Source organism: Gambusia affinis, linkage group LG19, assembly GCF_019740435.1.
Source record: "Gambusia affinis linkage group LG19, SWU_Gaff_1.0, whole genome shotgun sequence".
Taxonomy (NCBI): Eukaryota; Metazoa; Chordata; class Actinopteri; order Cyprinodontiformes; family Poeciliidae; genus Gambusia; species Gambusia affinis.
This window is the reverse complement of record NC_057886.1, coordinates 5,920,583-5,939,631: the sequence shown is the minus strand read 5'-3', so window position 1 is coordinate 5,939,631 and position 19,049 is coordinate 5,920,583. Positions and strand designations below refer to the sequence as shown.

Genomic DNA, 19,049 nt, shown 5'->3' with positions numbered 1-19,049 from the left:
TCGAATTATATTTTGCAGCAATTTTTGGATTTAGTTGTTGCAATCTCCATTTCAAGGCAGTTAAATACACGAGGACACTATACTCGCACTCACACAGGTTTGTATTGTGATGTTTTTATTGCCTTTATATAGATAGATAATTCGTAAACACGGGATATGGAGTACTAATAAAATCCTCAGATTGTCAGTTGAACCAAGCTAGATGTTTATTTACTCCCCTTCGTTATTTCCAGGGTGGTGGGTTTGACTCATGCGCCGGGTTTCTTTATAATAAGAAGATAGGGGGCGCGGTTTATTCAAATGACACACAAGCTTCTGATGCTTGACGTACTATCAGACCACAGTGAATGCGAGCCTTTCATTGGCCGAGGACGGCTGGTCTCATGACAAGAACGGCTGATGCCTAGCCAATCAGGCCTCGCTCTGGGCCACCGAGTGTGTTTGTGAATGACGTAATTAGCGTAAAACAAGATGGCGTCGCCTTGGAAATAATTAGCTGTTGACGAGTTTGTAGGCGGTAAAGTCTGCCTGCCGTCGGGCTCCGGTACCGTATAGAGGTTTCTTTTGATAAAGTACGTGTCGTCAGATTAGATAAGACCGCGGAAGGCGTTGTGAAGCGTCCAGGTGGAGCCCACCAATCTCTTGTTTGTTTTGTCCTCCGACCCTCCGGTGACAGCCGGAGAGGTGAGCCGCTGACAAACAGGATGGATCCTGGAGAGTTCATCTCTCCCATGGAGACCATGGACTCGACTTTAGCAGAATTAGGGGACGAATTCACTTTGGGAGACATTGACGGTGAGTAGACCCACCGCTGTCAACACTGTTCACGGTTGTTTACTAAACATTGGCCCGTTTCCATAAAGTCTGCCCGCTGTGGACATCCTGACGACCCACCAGTCTGATTCATGACAACCATGATTTATTGTCAGAAGTATTAGTTTTTAGTCCTAAAGTTGGAGTTATTTTAGAATATATACATATATATTTGTGAACTTTATTATTATAGAATATATTGGCTGCATTTTTGTACTTCCTGTAATTATTCACTGTCTTGAAGATATTTATACACTGGTGTCAGTTTTCACTCTAGAAATGAATACAAGATCAACACATACCTGGGTTTATTGTATTATTACATTTTTTAAAATTTTATTTAATGTAAGAAAAAAAATCTGGGGGAACACGAGATTAATTTAAGAGCTTTTGAAAATAAGAATTTAAAATTAAAGGCCACATCTAAGAAAACAATGCCGTATGAAATGTTCTGGATTGTTGTTTCTTTCCTGTTTTCTGCACATCTGCAACCCTTTAGTTTTCCCCTCTTCCCTTCGCCAAGCTTGTTCTGCAGTGATAACGCTGAACTCTGCAAGCTTGCACCCACTGAGCAAATTTGGCAAAGAGGAAAAGGTCTGAGCAAATGGTGGAATGCTGATCGGTGCAGCGTCAATAGATTTCCCATTAGGATGGGCAGGTTCTTGTCTGCCGTTGTTTGGAGTCAACTATTTCTATTCTAGCAATGGGAGTTTTAGTTTTCAAAAGTAACTGAATATTACTTTTGTAAGATTTGCCTGTATTGTTTTTTGTTTTTTCCTCAAATGCTTCAGTAAACAGTATGCATTAATAACATTCTTGTTGTGTTATAAACATGTGACAAAAATAATACTGAAGGGAGGTCGAATCTAGTCATATTTATTTCAGTCTTGACAAGAGAAATGTGATGCAAACATGTTCAGTGAGACTTTGTCTAAAGATCTTTCAAATAAAGTAAACCTGTTCCTTTAACTCTGTTCTATCCAAAGTTAAGTATGTCGTGTGGGTGAAGAGAAATAATTTTTTATAATTATCATTATAATTCATAAATCAGTGGCCATAAAAATACGTTCCTCATCTTTCTTTCTTTTTTATTTTATCTTTATTGATTCTGAAGGAAGTGTCATTTACATGACCTTAGGCCTCTACATCACAAAACTAGCGTCAACATTTGAAGTAAGGTGGACAAGTAGACCATTGCATTATAACAGTCAAAACAGAAATGCATCTTCACTTCCCAGAGAAAAGATCTCATTATAAAACTTATTTTCCCAGTCCTTTCTGAGGTAATCCACTGAGCCGCAGAAGGGCGTGTCTTTATTTATTTGCAGAAAAAAATAATATAATAAATGCAGACGTTAAGCAATAGTGCCCTCCTTCAGCATTTCAAGCCTTTAGATAAGGCGCCCTCCTGATCTTGTCTTGAATGTGCTTTATTTGTTGTTCATGGAGCTCAAGCTAACACAGCGTCACCAACGTCTGTCTAGTAGAAGGCCACTACAGTTTTCCTTTACTTGCAAAAAAAATGCATTTTGTTATTTGGAATAAGGCCGAAACAATTAATCGGGTTCATTTTGATGAATTGATTATTGAAAAAAACCCTGAACTTCTTTAGTTAATGATAAATTGGTAACTGCAGACTCAAAAAAAGGCCCTTTGCCGAAACCCTCCCCAATATATTCAGAGCAGTAGTTTACCCATTACAGCTCGTTGGTACAGTTATGGGCGACATGAACCCATTTACCTTTGTCTGTTTTACCCAAAGCTTCTCAAGTGACGTAGGTTTATGTTTACTTGATTCAAATCCACTAAAAGAATGCATTTCTGGCAGTAAGATGCTTATTTACTTATTGATAAAGCAATTGAATTATTTATTTTCATCTTTTTAATTTACTTCCTATATTGTATTTTTTTAAAAAAGCTTGAGTGGTTAAATGAAAAATGTGTAGAATTTCTTTTCTTTTATCAAATTAATCAATGACTAAAATAATTTTTAGTTTTCGCCCTAGTTTGGAAATATTTCCACCCATTAAAACCACTGATATGTCACAAAGCTGAAGAGTCACTCATATGACGTTGATGCTGTTTCAAACTACTGTTGGCAAACAACGAGTGACGTGTTTGTCAAACGATTACAGGTTGGCTACCAGAGCAGATAGCCCTGCTAAGCTTAGCTACTAGCTTAACCAGGTTGCTATACTTGTTAGACTCTTTGCTGTGCTTTAAACTACTACTCCTTTTATCAGGTGTTTCTATTTCTCCTTAGGCTTACCAATGGCAGTAAAAATAAATGAATAAATCATACAGGAAACATTCTTGCATCTTTAATGAGCAGTGTCACTATGGCAACACGGTCATTGTTCAAAATGGGATTCAACATCAACTTGTTTTGCCTCATCAAAAATAGCTTGATGAAGAAGGAGGATATCCACCATCTAAACAAGTCACTTCCTGTTTTGAGGGGAGGGGGGCGGAGCTAAAGTGATGTCAGCAAATGACCGTGTTAATGCTGTTCTTATTTTGACTACTATTTCCACCATAGGGATAAGTACTGCCAATCTGCTGCCTACATGGCATCTATGCCGTCTATTCCATGGCGACAGATGCCATGGAAACAGAAGGGGGTAAATAATGGATGCAACCTTTGGTGTAGTGCGTTCAGATTCTGAATGCCCAAACTACACCAGGCCATCTGGATGGACATTTACTGCCCTTATGCTCACATCTCATCTAGATGCTAAAGCGGTTTTGACTTGAAGAGCGAGAAAAATATCTGTTCATCACCGTTAATCGATACCAATATTAATCATCGTCAGTGTGGCAGTAAAACCTCTCTCCAAGGAGTGTGAAGCGCGCCTGACGGTTTTACAGATTCCAAAAATCAACAAAATGCTACAAAAGCCAGAGAGTTTAGCTCCCACCATGATGGGAAAGCTTATTTTTCTGCATGCAGAAACATCTTTAAGGGTTATTATATATTATATTTTCAAACTCTGTCCTCTGAATTTACCCTGCTTATGGTCTTAAATCATAAACTTGCATGGCTTTGCAAGTGTGCAGCAGCACAATAGCTAACATAAAGAAGTCGGTCTTCATTTGATCCCTTTCAGCTGCAGATGCACAGCAGAGTTGGAGGTTTGGGGTGAGACAGGATGTCTGCTGCTTTACTGACACACTTGAGAGCATTGAAAGTAGGCCTGTCGCGATAAACGAGAAATCGATTAATCGTGCGATAAATTAAAACTATCTACGTCATTTTAATTATCGCCGTTATCGTCTCTTCCAGCCTTTTTCTCTTTCTGTTGATGACGCTAAATGAAAAAAGGCTCAACTCCGCTGCTCTCCACTGACCCTCCCTTCCTCATTTCCTTAGTGTAATGCCCAGTGCACACTACACCATCTTAGTGCTGTCGGTCGATTGTCGGCCCATTTTCAAAATCTGAGATCACACATTAGCCGACAGAAATCCTAGGTATAACGGTTCCAATGGCTGGCTACAAGTCCAGCTAACTAATTTTAAAACCAGGCATTAATCAATGCTTTACTACAATCTATCAGCAACGCATGTGGCTCTAGTGTCAGCGTAACGTCCTGACTGAATGAAAATCATTAGAACCTTTTTATGTCACGTTAACGAAGAACAGCTGAAAAGTTACCGGGTTCATCAACGTAGCGATTTCGCTCCAACTCCTCCCCTCGTTGTTTCTATATTCTTTGTACAAAATGTTTTATAAACATTAATGTTGTTTCCACATATCATCTCCAATGTCCGCTGGACTTCGGGTTGCGCCGTTTCAGCTGTTTGGGATTCCCCTCGGTAATTTCCCCTCAGAAAGCAGGAGGAGAATCTGCGCTTTCTGATTGGCTACCTGTCACATTCAACAGGCTGCGGTAACGATCCCAGTGGGGAAAACCCCTGATTTAGATCGGAGGGACCACAACGATCTACCTTAACACACCACACACTACAGGATGATAACAAGAGACAATCTTAGTACGATAAAAGTTCTAAGGTTGTCATAAGGGGAAAATGTTGGTGTGAACTAACGTGTAGTGTGAACTATTGCATCAGGTAGTCGCTGTTCCATCTTCTCTATTTAAATCTAATGATTACTGAAGGACAATATGGTAAACAGACTTTATAATCTGAACTCTTTTGGTTGAATGCAGTATTTATTTACACTTTGGCTTTATGTTATTTCTTTTTTATTCAAGTACATTTTTGCTAATGGAGACTGAGAATCAATTTTATCTTTGGTTGTTTTGTTTATTTTGTTTATAAGTTCCAGTGTTGGGTGTTCTTTTTAAAATAAAGTGCATCCATCTTTGGCAGGAAATCACATGCATTATTACGTCATTTCCATTAAATCTGTGTAAAAAGGTCTTCAAACAATACTATCGTCTATCGCAATAGTTTTTTGAGACAATTAATTGTTCAGCAAAATTTGCTATTGTGACAGGCCTAATTGAAAGTTATTTTTAGCTTGGTTTTTCTCGGTTCATGGAGTAAGCACAGGTTTTATAACCTTTTCTTGTTTTCTAGACGAGTTTCTCATTTCTAATCAAATCAGCTGCACAAATAAAACGAGGAGAACATCTAGAGGTTTTACAGAATCCGAGTTTATATCGCAAATCTAGGTTATATGTGTGTGAAACTTTAAAAAAAAAACAAAAAAAAAACTACCAAACAATCAGCAGGACAAAGGATCCAGCTGATTGTAAATTAATAACAGTCCGGAGATCGGCTCTCTGTCTGCTGGACCGAGTTCAAGGTTAGAGAATGCTGGTGACCCTGACATCCTACCCATCAGCCTTCAGTCAGGGAATCTTCACATGACCTGCATAAAGCTGCAGGTCCATAAAGGCAACCTGTTGCAATAACAGCGCGTCTAATCCAGTTCCTTCAGGGCTCGGAGGAAAACTCCAGATATTTAACTGTAAAGGGAATCCAAGATGTTCACAATTAGTCCCGTCACTGCAAATGGTTTTATCAGAGAAATAAATCGTCCCGGAGAATATTGCGACAAACGACAATATCGTATTTTCAAGTAATCTAGTGATGACGGCACAATAACGCGAGCTTGTGCTCTGACAGACCAGTGAATTTGAATTATGCGGAGAACGTGTAAGACTGGAAGTGGAAGAGATTTTAAATATCCAAATTTAAACACACAACCAAAACCATAAATAAAATGGTTTACAAACTCTCTAAACAAAATAGACCTTTAAAAAAAAAAAGTTAATCAAAATGGAAGCTATTGAGGTCGTTTTAATTCATCAGGTCCATTCGGTGGGTTTTCTTGCTTTCTTCTTGAATTCTCATCACCCTGTTGTTTTGGCATTTTAAGCGTGACACGTCCCCATTTTTGACCCATCAGAAGTCGTTTGTCAAATCTCTCATCACACAATTTAATAATGAGTTTCACCTGAAACTATTCAGTGAGTTGTGTCGTATTAGCAAATGTCTAAATGCAGATCTATATTCTTTCAAATAGCATGTTGTCTTGTCTTTCCCATTTTCAGGAGTAGCAAATAGATAGGATATTGCATCTTGTGTTTTTGCAACAAGGAATCAGATATAGTTATGGGTTACTACTAGGTAAACGTTCTTAAGCACAAAAATGTATAGTGTAAAAAAAATAAATAATAATAATTTCAAATAAATTCAGGGTTTCCTTGATGAGCCCTGTAGCAGGGAGCCCAGCAGTTCACCATGTTTTTGAGTTTAAAAAAATGTTTAAAGTAACTGAAAATATAGATATTAAAGTGTCATTGGAAGACAATATTAACAATACTTCAACACAAAGTAAAAATAAATTACAATAAAAAATAAGCATGTAATTTTTCACTTCAATGTCTAAATTTATTTATTTTTGACTTGTCAATTTATTTGCTGGAGTTGTTGGCGTAGAGACGGTGAACGACGTTTAGCCTGGCGGCGGCTCAAGTCCCCGCCAGACTTATAATGACAGCCTGTAGGTCATTTTGCATAAATAAATAAAACTAAATTTTTTTTTACTGCATAATGTTTTTTTATCCCATTGAATAAATGAGGTTAGATATATCGTTATGTACTATCAGATATGTGGATTATTTCTGGCATGCGTTCACATATTATAGTTACACAACAGTCTCTATCTGCCATCTGTAAGGGCCATCTAGATTAGCAGCGTTTTTCAAGGCTGATTGTTTGAAGGCTACTTTCGTATGGATTTATGAGCTGAACAGTAGCGACGCTTGCAGAAAGGTGCAGATTCAAGGTCACCGCTGACTCTTCATCTGCCTGCAGGAATTAGAGATCTTAATAAGACGTTTTATTATGTCCATGACATCCATTTATACGCATGGTTTCCCCCAGAAAGCTTGCTAATCCTGCTGGTTGAGCGCCAAGGCAGTCATTCATCCCGCGGCTCGTCGAGTTTTTGAGTTACTTTTTTTTTTTTTTTTTTTTTAAGTTGACAGGAAATGAGTTATTGGAAGATTAATATCTGAACAGCAACAATAAAGTTAAAAAAATGCAAACATTTTAAAAATACTTAAATAAATAAGAAATGCTTAGCCTGCTGGCGGCACCAGTAAAGCCCGGTGGCCCGCCAGGCTTATAGAACACTGGGGGGTGGAAACCCTGATGCAATTAAAATTCAACTGTGGTGGATTTTTATTCTTTCTTTAAAATCTGGGACATTCCCTCATTTGTGTCCCCACAGAGATGCTGCAGTTCGTCAGCAACCAGGTGGGGGACTTCCAGGACATGTTTGAGGACCAAATGTCCGTGGGAGTCTCTGTCGTCGGCGCCCCCCAGCAGCCGGCCGTCCAGGCCCCGCCCACTCCCCAGGCCCCAAGCGCCGCAGCTTTCCAGACCTCCACCATGAGCCTCGTCTCATCCCAGACGCTGTCTCCTCAGACTGTACCCCTCACGCCCCCCCTGACCCCGGCACAGACCCCGTCCCCCACCACCACCCCGCCGGTGCAGCAGCAGCAGCAGCAGCTGACCCGCAACCCGCCGCTGCTTCAGCCGCGGCCCCAGGTGGTCCAGCCCATCCAGCCTCAGCCTCAGCAGACGGCCCAGGCGGCCATCCAGGTATTTAAACATCCACCTTTTATTAGTTCTCCAGCTTGAAAACAATGTTGAAATGTTACGATTTTATGTTTTTCGTGACTATAGATGCACACCCAGGGGGTTCCCCTCCAGACCCAGAACTTCCCGGTCCAGACTTTGGTTCAGACCCACACCCAGACGCCGCTGCCCATCCAGACGCAGGCAGCCCAGACCGTGATGATCGCCTCCAGCGGGTGCCAGTCTCGTTTCATCCAGAACCCAGTCATCTGCCATCAGAGTCCCGCTCCCAGTTTCCAAGGTGATCACACAGCGTTTGTTTTTTTTATTTTCTTTCTTCTTCATGGTTCTCTCCCTCCCTGCATATTTTGAAAGCGTCTTTGTTTTTCCTCCAGTCCTCCAGCCACAAATGCAGAGCATCATGACATCACCACAGCTGCAGCCAGTCACCATTCAGCATCAGCGTGTTCTGACCCCAACGGGTCAGACCATCCAGACTCTCTCCACAGCGCCCACTACAGTCCACACCATGCAGCAGCAGATGCAACAAGTACCGGTCAGTGAGACCTCACATCTACTTGGGTGTTTTCAATCCATTGTTTGTTTTTTTGGCCTTTTCCTCTTTCTTCCAGTTTTTACTTTTAATTTCTTTCTTTTCTTTCTCTTCTTTTTCCCATTTATTTGTGTTCTATTACTTTGTACTTTTTGTGTTTTTATGATATAAAGCACTTTGAAATGCCTTGTTTCTGAAATGTGCTCCACAAATACAATTTGATTTGATTTTGATTTCCTTTTTTTCATTTTTTATTTTCTTCCTTTCTTGCTTTTTTTCCCCTTACTTTCTCTTTTCTTTTTCTCTCTTTTGCTTTATGTTACTTCATTTTAGTTCTTTTTGTCATTTTTTTTTGCTTTTTCCAATTTTACCCATTTTATTTTCTCGTTCTTTTTTTCTCCCTTTTTCTCTTTTTTAATTTTTTTCCTTTTTCTTTTTTCCCTTACTTTTCCTTTATCCTTTCTAAAGTCTCCATTTTTTTCTTCTTGTCCGTTTTTGCTTTTAATTTTTTTTTGTCCTTTTTTCCTTCCTCTTGTCCTTTATTTTTTTATTTTTTTCCCTTCTTTCTTCACTCTTTCACATTTTTTCTTTTTCCTTTCATTTTTTTCCCTTTCCTCCTTTGTTCATGAAATCAATGTAGAAACCCTGCATGGAAGCGAATGTTAAATCTTCTTCTCCTCTTCTTAGGTTCTGGTCCAGCAGCCTCAGATTCTTAAGACGGACTCACTGGTCCTCACGACGCTCAAACCAGACGGGACTCAGGTCCTGTCCACCATGCAGAGCCCCGCAGGAATCACCACCCTGACCACGCCCATCCAGAACACGACGCTACAAGTGCCGGTACGTGGAGCGGCCAAAAATCCTCCCACGTTCTCTCCGATCGGTGATGATCGCTCCAGCATCATGTCTGATTTCTGTTCCCAGACTCTGATGGGCAGCAACATTCTGACCACAGTTCCAGTCATGATGGGAGGAGGAGACAAGCTGCCCATCAAGCAGCTCCAGCCAGGCTCCGCCCCCTGCGCTACCGCCGCCCGACAAAGTATGGAGCAGAGCCCGGTGTCGGCAGGAGCGGCAGGGCAAGGAGTCGTGGTGAAGGAGGGCGAGAGGAGAACAACCCACAACATCATCGAGAAGAGATACAGATCCTCCATCAACGATAAGATCGTGGAGCTCAGAGACCTGGTGATGGGCAGCGACGCCAAGGTGGGATCATAAAGCAAAGCATCTAGAAAACACGTTTCAGTTCATGCAAGCTTATTTTGCCTTTTACCCCCAACAGATGCACAAATCAGGCGTGCTGAGGAAAGCTATTGACTACATAAAGTACCTGCAGCAGGTCAACCACAAACTACGACAGGAGAACCTCTCCCTCAAGATGGCCAACCAGAAGAACAGTAAGGCTTGGTTTATGTTTCCGAGTGTGTTTGACCATCTGCTTGACAGGGAAGCTCATGTCACCATCTGGACCTTCTTATCTGTACGGTAAATTCACAGGACTTTAGAGTAGGAACAGAGACAAAATGAAGCACCTCGGTCCATCCAATAGTCAAACGAAGCATTTCATAAAAATGCGAGACATAAAAGATACAACAAAATGACACATCATAAGCAAATCCATACCTAGTCATAATAAACGAGCTTGTATGTGGTTAGGAAGCCTTTGGCATCACACAATCTTTCCTGTCTAACAGCTGGTCAAACCCTGAATCATGTATTAACCCACGTTTTGTTGACATTTGGACCAGTCGTGTCCTGTTCCAGTACTCGTGAGTCGCTTTTCCGTCCGTTTTAGACGATTTCCTCTTTCAATTGGTGCTTCATTTGAATTGTCTATTCAAATGAAGCACCAATGAGAGACTGGTGGCACATCTCGGTTGTTTAATAAAAGTTCTGACTGGTTTTATCCAGTTCAGATTTTTTTTTAAGAACTACAAACAACATTGTTCAAAATGTTTTTCCTAGCCTTTGTTCCTTGAGAGGCGGCTGTTTAATTTTATTAAGAGCAGAGGTGATGTTACACTGTGTGTGAGGGGAAAAAACTAGTTTTACTAGGTTAAAGCAAAGAAAGCATGATGAGGAGCTTACTTCTCGAGCTGCTAACATGTTAGCGATTAGCAATCATCAAAAAAAGTTACGCCTGATTGTCTTCTGTCAGTTTTGTAGACCAGAAATCTTTACTCAGACATTTCTATAAGTCTCAAAATTTGCAACATCTGCTACAAAAGACAGAGATTTCAAAAAAAAAAATAAAGATTGTCCTTCCTTTTACCAGCTCAATCCTTAATTAGCCTACATAGTTTAAGGCTTATAGCATCTTGAGGATCAATGCTTTGTGCCCCAGAGCCTGTGATCCTGTCCGAAGACGTCGATCTCAAACAGGAGGGAGTGATGATGTCTCCTCCGGCCTCGGATTCCGGCTCCGGCTCCCCGCACCAGTTCTCTCCATACTGCGTCGACTCTGAGCCGGGCAGCCCCTTACTGGATCACCATGAGGTAAAGCACGTGAGAGCAGGATTAGTGGAACGCTGAGTTGTTATCAGGACCGGTTTCATTCAGAGTTTCGTCGTTTTTTGTTGCGTCTCCAAGGTGAAGAGCGAGCCGGACTCTCCCTCCACGGTGGGAGTGATGGACCGTTCTCGGCTGCTGCTGTGCGCGCTGACCTTCTTCTGCCTGTCTCTAAACCCACTGCCCTCTCTGCTGGGCTCAGAGGACCCGGGTCGCCACGGCCTGGCGGCGGCCCACGTCCCAACCAGGACGCTCGTCTGGTTTCCAATTCACACACAGGACTTCGGTGAGCAGCAGTCGCTCCCGCGAGCGTCAAGAGTTTGTGGCATAAGCTAAAACAACTTCATTAAATCTTCTTGTTCTGCAGCTTCTTGGCTGCGCTGCCTGTTGCCATGGGTGATTGTGTGGGTCCTGAGTGGGGTGGGGGCGCTGTGGGGCTGTGTCAGGGTGTTGTACCTGTGGGAGCCTGTCACACCCCTTCACTCGCCCAAATCAGTGTCCTTCTGGAGGCACCGCAAACAAGCAGACCTACATCTCAACAGGGTGAGTAGAGAAGGCAGAAGGAATGAGTTTTTAACAGAGCAATATTATAGAAATTCAACTTTTTTGAGCTTTACATCATGTTATAATGTTATTCCCTCTTCAAAAACGTACCTGGAGTGTGGCCTTGATTCTTTCATGCATGCTTGAGAAATCCTTTGGTCTCCCGTGGCAACCAATCAGCTGGGCAAAACGCCTGGATGGACTCACAGAGCAGCCCTCCCCTCAAACTCCCATCTCCCACTCAGTTCCTTCAGACTAGCCAGCAGCAATTAGCAAACACACAGTGGAACTGCACATCGGCTGAGCTCATTATAGCAGCTACTTTTCAGAGCAACGCTGCTAAAACGTTGTTGAAGGGTTAACAGAGGAGCCATGCTGCAATGACGTCCTGAAGGCGGAGTTTCAGAAAGAGCAGATGTTTCTTAAAGAGACAGAGGCTCAATTTCAATGCGGTAAATTAATTTTCTTTGAAGTCATATTTGACATACAGTCTTTTTTATAACAAATGAAGTCAGCATAGTTAGTTGAATGGTATAAAATGGCACTATGTGACTGAAAAATACATAATTTGGCCCCTTTAATAATAAAAAAGAGCACCAGTATTCAAATTTCTTGAACTTTTTCTCTTGTTAACACGAACTGTGTTACTATTGGGGTTTACGTGATAGAGCAAAACAAAGTAGTGAGTTTTTGTGACGTGGAAGAAAACCAATATGTGACTCTCAACATTTCTGTGATTTCTGTGCAGCATTAGTTTTTATTCGGTTCCATTGTGTCAATATTGATTTTCCTGCAATTGCAGCTGCAAGTCTTTTGGCTAGAGCCGCAGTGTTTGCTCATTCTTCTTTGCACAATAGCTCAACTTCATTGGGTTTGGACCAGTATCATGTGTAGACATCAGTTTTCAAGTTATGCCACAGACAGGTTATTGGATTTAGGTGTGAACTTCAACACAATATGCTTCAATGTATAAATAAATTAATTAAATACTTCTTTTTTTTAATGAAGCAATATGAAGTCTTTGCACTTCACAATTATGCGCTACTTTGTGTTTGCCTGTCCCAAAAAGATGTTTGTGTTTGTATTGTGAAAACATGTAGAAAAGTCGGGTTTATTTATTCCACCTACTGCTTCTTCTCGTTTTCTGTCGCTTGTTTCTGTTTTAATGTCTCGACTTGGCGTCCCAACCCACATAAGGAGGCCTTAGTCCTCAACGCGGCCGTCGCGGGTTCGATTCCCGGCCTGGCGACCTTTGCCGCATGTCTTCCCCCTTCTCTCATTACCCACTTTCCTGTCAATTAACTATCAAATAAAGGCCACTAGAGCTAATAAAACCTTAAAAAAAAAAACAAAAAAAAAAAAACACTAAGCGTCTCCTTTTTCCGCTTGTTCTCCGTTGCAGGGAGATTACACAGCGGCAATGGCCAGCTTGGAGACGTGCCTCTCCGTCTTGACGAGAGCTCTGCCCTCCAGCGGTCTGGACCTGCTTTGCTCCCTGTCCTGGAATTTGATCCGCTACTGTCTGCATCGTCCGGTGCCTTTCGGCTGGCTGGTCCACCAGGTCGGGGGGAAGCACGAGGGGGAAGAGGCGAGGACGAGCGCGAGAGACGCGGCGTTGGTTTATCACCAGCTGAGCCAGCTGCAGCTCACAGGTCAGGGAACAAAGTGAAGCGCAGAATCGAATTCGGCCGATAAGAGTTCATTCCCGACTATCAGCAGGGAGTTCTCAAAAAGTCTTACACTCGCGTATCTAAAATTAAGGCCTTGAAATGTCTTAAATTCATTCAGTAAAAAAAAACAAAACAGAATCTTAAGTTGGCCTTAAGTACGTCAATCACAAGTCTTGAATTTTGTAGTGGCAGGACTGTTTACTCAGAGACTGTGGTCGAAATGTTTAGCATTAGCTTCAGCTAATTTTTTTGTATGTGCTTAGGGGTTTACTTCAGTTTCAGCTCATTTTTTAAACATCTTTAGCACTTTAGCTTCTGCTAATTTGGTTACATGCTTAGCAGTTTAGCTTTAGCTTCCTAACTAGCTGTTAATAGAGCTTTGTTAGCTAGCTAGCCTTTTTGCGTCTGTCATTGGTAAGTGTAAATTGTCGCCAGTTGGTCAGACAATGTTCTAGTACAGCATATAACTGTGAAAAGGCGTCTTCGTTGTGTTCTGTGACTCTGGCTGAAATTGTGAGACAGTTGTCTTAATTTTTACCTCCAGTTTCTGCATATTTTTTTCTGCATTTAGCAGTTTATTGTTAACAGAGCTAAGAGTCCTGTTTAGCGGCAGAGTGGCTAAACTGACAAATATTCTCTGTTGCCAACTCTTGGCAAAAAAAAGTTTGACACTACTTCATGAAATGTGCGATATTCCGTTGTGCAATTCTGTCATGTTACAGGTCTTAAATTTCAGTCATCATGGTCTTGAAAAAATGTCTTAAATGTGAGTTTATGAAGCCTGCAGAGACCGTGGTCAGCAGCGTCCAGAGGGGATAAGTGTTTGTTTTTCTTCTCGCCTCTGTAGGGAAGCTGCCTCAGCGCAGCAGCCTGTGGGCTTTGTCTCTGTCTCTGAGCGCCGTCAACCTCAGCGAGAGCGCCCACGGCAAGATGGCGCCGGCTCAGTTCGCTCAGATCTATGTCACTGCAGCGACGGCCCTGCGCTGCGTCCTGGGACACCATCTCACGTTCCTGCCGGTACGTCTCTTCTTCTTCTGTCTTCCGACCCAAAAACAAAATGTCAGACAGGAACACCATTCTGTCGTCCGTCTCCCAGGGTTACCTCCTCGGTTGCGCAGAAAGCGTGGCCAACCAGTCAGAGACCAAGCAGATCCCCGACTGCCTGCGCTGGCTCTTCACGCCGCTCGGCCGGCAGTTTTTCCTGAGCTGTGATTGGTCGGTGAAGTCGGGCAGCAGCGATGAAGTGTTTACTTCTCAAAGAGACCCAGGTTCGATTCTTTGTGCCTTGTTTTTCCGCCTCTCTGACGTCATGTTTCTCTACTCACCTGTTTTCCGTTTTTGTTTCGTTTCTTCTTCGCTTTGCAGCCGACCCCATCGCCCAGCTGCACCGCTGCTTCTGCAGGAAGCTTCTGGAAAGAGCCGTTCACACCCTCATCCAGCCGCAGAGCGACGCCGACGCAGGCAGCTGCAAGAACAACTTGGGGTGAGAAAGAGAGAGCTGCCGTCTCTCCGCCAGGAGGCTCTAATCATGTGATTTATTCGTTGTGTATAATTGCGTCATCTCATTTTTTATTTTATTTTTTTTCCAGGGAATTCTCAAATGCCCTGGAGTTCCTGGAGTTGCTGAACAGCTGCACAGAGGACTCTCCTTCCCCACCCACCCCCTTCTCGACTCCTCCCACTTACACCGCCATTCCAGGTTTGAACGACATCCAACCAAACTGCACATAAAGAATCGCGCTGAATATGTACTTGGACGACACAGCAGGAACATGACCGTGTTTACCGTGTGCTTCCTTTAATATTCCTCCGTCGGTTTCCTCGTGGCCAGTGGGCGACCCGGTGAGCCGCTGGTGGGCTCTGGTGCTGAAGGCGGCTGTTCATTGGCTGCAGGGCGACGATGTCGCAGTGAGGTCCCTGTTGGCAGAAGCAGAGCGGATGCCAAGAGCTCTGCTCATTCTTGAGTGAGTATTAGAAACCGGCAGGATGTGTCGATTTTTATCAGAGTAATCGTTACTGAAATAATCAGTAGTTGCAGCCTCAAACTGTGTAATTTTACTGTTTGGTTTTGTGGTTTAAATATTTTGGATATTTAATGTGCCTTCCAATTCCAGCCTTGAATGCTCTTTGGAAGGTTTCTTGATCCTTGAGGGGCTTTTACTTGCATTTGAAAATTGTCCCCAGTCAACATTCTCGTTCCTAACGTGTCGGTCTCCGCCGTTCCAGCCACCCGCTGCCCAAAGCCGTGCTGCTGCTCTGCAAGGTGGTCCAGATGAGCCTGTCTCCTCTGAAGGGGGACGGCGTGGCGGCCTGCCTGTCTCACTGCGACCGCTCCAGCAGCTACCTGCGCTCCAGCATCTCCGTGCCGCTCGGCCCATCTGGGAACTGGCTCAGCAAGGTGCGGCGGACCAGACCCGTCAGAAGCTCTCCACCCTCTCCTCCGCTTTCAGATTTAAGCTGCCGCTCGCCTGGTTTTCGCTTGTTTTTTTTTGTTTCTGATTATTACGACACAAACGCACTGCATGCTGGGGGGGTGGAGAGGACAGGCCCGTCTGGGGCTGTGGGTGTATGGGTGTATGGGGGTGTGTGTGTGTGTGCACAGTGTGGGTGGAAGGAGGTGGCTGTGGTGCATTGTAGTTGCATTGCATGATCCTCTGAGTGCAATGTCTCTGCAGTGCAGTACAGAGGCCTCTCCGATCCGCGCCACGCCCCGCCGCCCCAACGCTGACAATCAGTGACACAATGGCTGCTTGATTTCTGCCGCGCATGCCGGGGTTTGGTTGCAGGAGCTTCTGGTGATCTGGTTTTCTCTATTGTTTTTCTTTTTCTTTTTTTTCCTCCCCAAATTTCAATCAAACTTCTTTATATGTATTTTTTTTTCCTGATGTGGATGTTTGTGGTTTTATTTAAGGGGGTGGAGCTTCTTGTTTGTGATCTGCTGCTGACGTTACGGACCAGTTTATGGCAGCGTGGAGGCAGCAGCAACGGAGAGCCGGGTCCGGCCCCCGGATCCCAGCTGGCAGGTTTCCAGAGGGACCTGAGCGCACTCAGGCGGCTCACACAGTGCTACAGACAGGCACAACACAAGGTACACACACACACACACACACTGCTAGCTCCACCTCCATATGCACGCTACTCCCTGGATTAAAAAGGACTCAAAGCAGTTTGATGCTTTTACGTCTTCAATGAAGTAAAACTGACTATGATTTTATTTTTTTTATTTTTTGTTCCGGTTGTTCTGTTCAGGTTTTTCTTCATGAGACCACGGTGCGGCTCATAGCTGGAGCCAGTCCCACCAGGACGCACCAGCTGCTGCAGCACAACCTGCGGCGCAGGACAAACGGCTCTTACTCGGCCGGTGCGCTCACTCACTCACGCACACACACACTCACACACACGTTGGCTACAAGACTAGTGACGTACGACGGTGTGTTTGTGGAAATTGTAGAAAGTGGAAAAAAAGAGGAGTAAATTTGCAAAAATTTTCAGCTTTTAAAACTCAGTAGTTTTCTTTTTTTTTTTTTTTTTCTAGAAAATTTCAGATTGACCTCAAAATCTCAGAGTCTTTTTTTTCTTCAAAATGTTCAACTTTATGAGTTCAGAAATTTCCTACTTTTTTTTTTTTTTTTTTTTTTACAGAAAATTTGAAATTTTCTCAATTCTTTCTCACAAATTTACTTCTTTTTTTTTCTATCAATGGTATGCTGTCGTAAACTGAATTATATTTTAGCACCTAGAAACATATAAAACAAATGTATTATTATTATTCATGACCTAATTTAGCAGAAAAGTTTCCAAACTTCACGTTTATACTTAAGTACTTTTGAAAGCACCTGTAGTTTATCAGTAATTGACACAGCTTTTTTTTTTTTTTTTTTTTTTTTTGACCAGCAAAAAAAAAGATTTAAACTGATTCCTGTTTAAATCTAAAGCCAAACTAATTATTTCTCTTTTTCCTCCTCTCTGCCCTCGTGCTCGCCGTCAGATGGCGAGTGCGTCGTCGGGGAGCGGGAGCGAGCTCACGCCATCCTCCTGGCCTGCCGCCACCTGCCCATGCCCCTGCTGACCCCGCCGGGCCACCGGGCCCGCCTGCTGGCCGAGGCCAAGCGGACGCTGGAGCGGGTGGGCGACCGTCGGTCGGTCCAGGACTGCCAGCAGATCCTGCTGCGCCTCAGCGGGGGAACCACCATCGCTGCTTCCTGAGAGCAAAAAGAAAGAAAGAAAGAAACAGGGCTGAAACTTTTGTTTTCATGCTGAACAACAACAAAAAACAAAACAAAACAAAAAAAAACACGGAATAGGGAAAACGGCTGATAATGTAGGGGGTGAAATGAATGATCCCTAAACATTTTCTAATTTATTGTTACAGTGCTACGGCTCCACCGTCTGGACAGCAGTGGTACTGGCAGCCTCCTTTTTAAACCATCGAAACTCAACTTTAATCCAAAAACAATCAGGAGCTACATCAGAATTTAGCTTCTTTATTCGCAAACAAGCCCACAAATGGATCCAGAGGAACAATCTGGATCCAGAAAAAAAAAAAACAGGATAATGCATCACAGCTGATGCCATGCAGATCAGCTTTAGGAGATGAAGTCTTTCAGTCATTATCGGCGCACGTTGATGAGTGGTTAAGTCGCTGCCTCCTTTTTAATTTGCAAGCTCCCAGAGAGCGGAGGAGGCGCACAGACCGGCTTGTTTTAACTGTGCAGTGCCGCGTGTCGCGTCGTCTTAATCTACCTCAAAACACTGTGCAGTGGCAGCACCGTTTCATGCAGCAACATAGGAAAATGAAGCACACGAGTTGGGCTGAAATTCGACTCTTTACTTAACTCAGCGGACCCGTTGAACTCGGATCGTGGGATTCGGCAGAACGAATTCCTGTGACGTCTGCAGATGTCGAGAAAACGAATTCCGTTTCGATAAAACACAATTGAGCAGATTATTACATTCGATGTGGTAGTTGTATATAAGTTGTACATAGAAGTAGATTCTGGAAGACAAAGTTCTTTGCTTGAGGCGACGCACGTTGACGCGTCGGTGAGGTGAGGTCAACCGTCTGAGCCTTCCGGCGAATCGCGTCGCCGCGTTCTCTGGAAGCGAGGACCATCTGAGGCTCTCAAGCAAAACAGCCTTTATGTTCTGTACAAAGCAAATATTTTCTTATGTTGTATCAATTTAAAAAACAAATCGACGAGTTGTATCTTTTTAATTTCTTTTATTGTTGTTGTTTGATTAGCTTTTTACTTGTAATTATCGACGTTTTTAGTTGTTGTTGTTTCTTCGCTCTGGATATCTTATTTAATGGTTGTGTGAGATAAATGCTTTTGGGCGGTCGGTTGTTATTGTTTTTGTATCTGTGAAAGCAGCATAGGGGCCAGAAACTGTAAAATCAAGACATTTCTATTGTTTTTATACAAATGGAACCCCTTGTTTAGTCATGGAAGGGTTACTTCTTTCAAGCAGATGTTTTTGGGGGTTTTTTTTAAAGATGTGCAAGAATAAGGATAGGAAATTCTCCCTCTATTGAAAACAAGCTAACATTTAATTAATACTGAAAATATTTTTGTGTATATTTAGTTAACTTTGCCTGGTAAATGGATTAAGCGAAAGGCAATGGCTCAGCTGAGAGTTTTCTATTGATGTAATTGTTACTTCCCCCCACACCCCTCAAGATGTTTTATTGTTTGAACAGTTTTTGTTTCATTTTATTCTTTTCTAATAAAACAGCAGAACGTTGTACAGCCAGTGTGGTTATATTTTTATTTTGGTGCCTAAATATAAATGTATGAAACGCACTTTAAAAATCTTTTTTCTGTGATCCACGCATCATTTTCCTTCCACTTCAGCTATTTCCTGCTGAGCAATAACATAAAAATCACTATGAAGCATTGGGCTTTGAGGA

At 42.8% G+C, this 19,049-nt stretch overlaps 1 protein-coding gene across 1 annotated transcript; it reads left to right on the top strand.

Moving 5' to 3' along the window:
- The first annotated feature begins 430 nt into the window (after positions 1-430).
- srebf2 (sterol regulatory element binding transcription factor 2) lies at positions 431-18,886 on the top strand. The gene is made up of 20 exons (XM_044100603.1): positions 431-795; positions 7,518-7,891; positions 7,976-8,168; positions 8,263-8,423; positions 9,108-9,260; positions 9,345-9,626; positions 9,703-9,817; positions 10,765-10,916; positions 11,010-11,214; positions 11,296-11,471; positions 12,874-13,123; positions 13,989-14,158; positions 14,238-14,409; positions 14,507-14,624; positions 14,731-14,840; positions 14,973-15,105; positions 15,368-15,539; positions 16,053-16,229; positions 16,391-16,502; positions 17,130-18,886. Exons 1-20 carry the CDS (start codon positions 705-707, stop codon positions 17,345-17,347), a joined length of 3,534 nt encoding a protein of 1,177 aa, XP_043956538.1. The 5' UTR covers positions 431-704; the 3' UTR covers positions 17,348-18,886.
- The last annotated feature ends 163 nt before the right edge of the window (positions 18,887-19,049 follow it).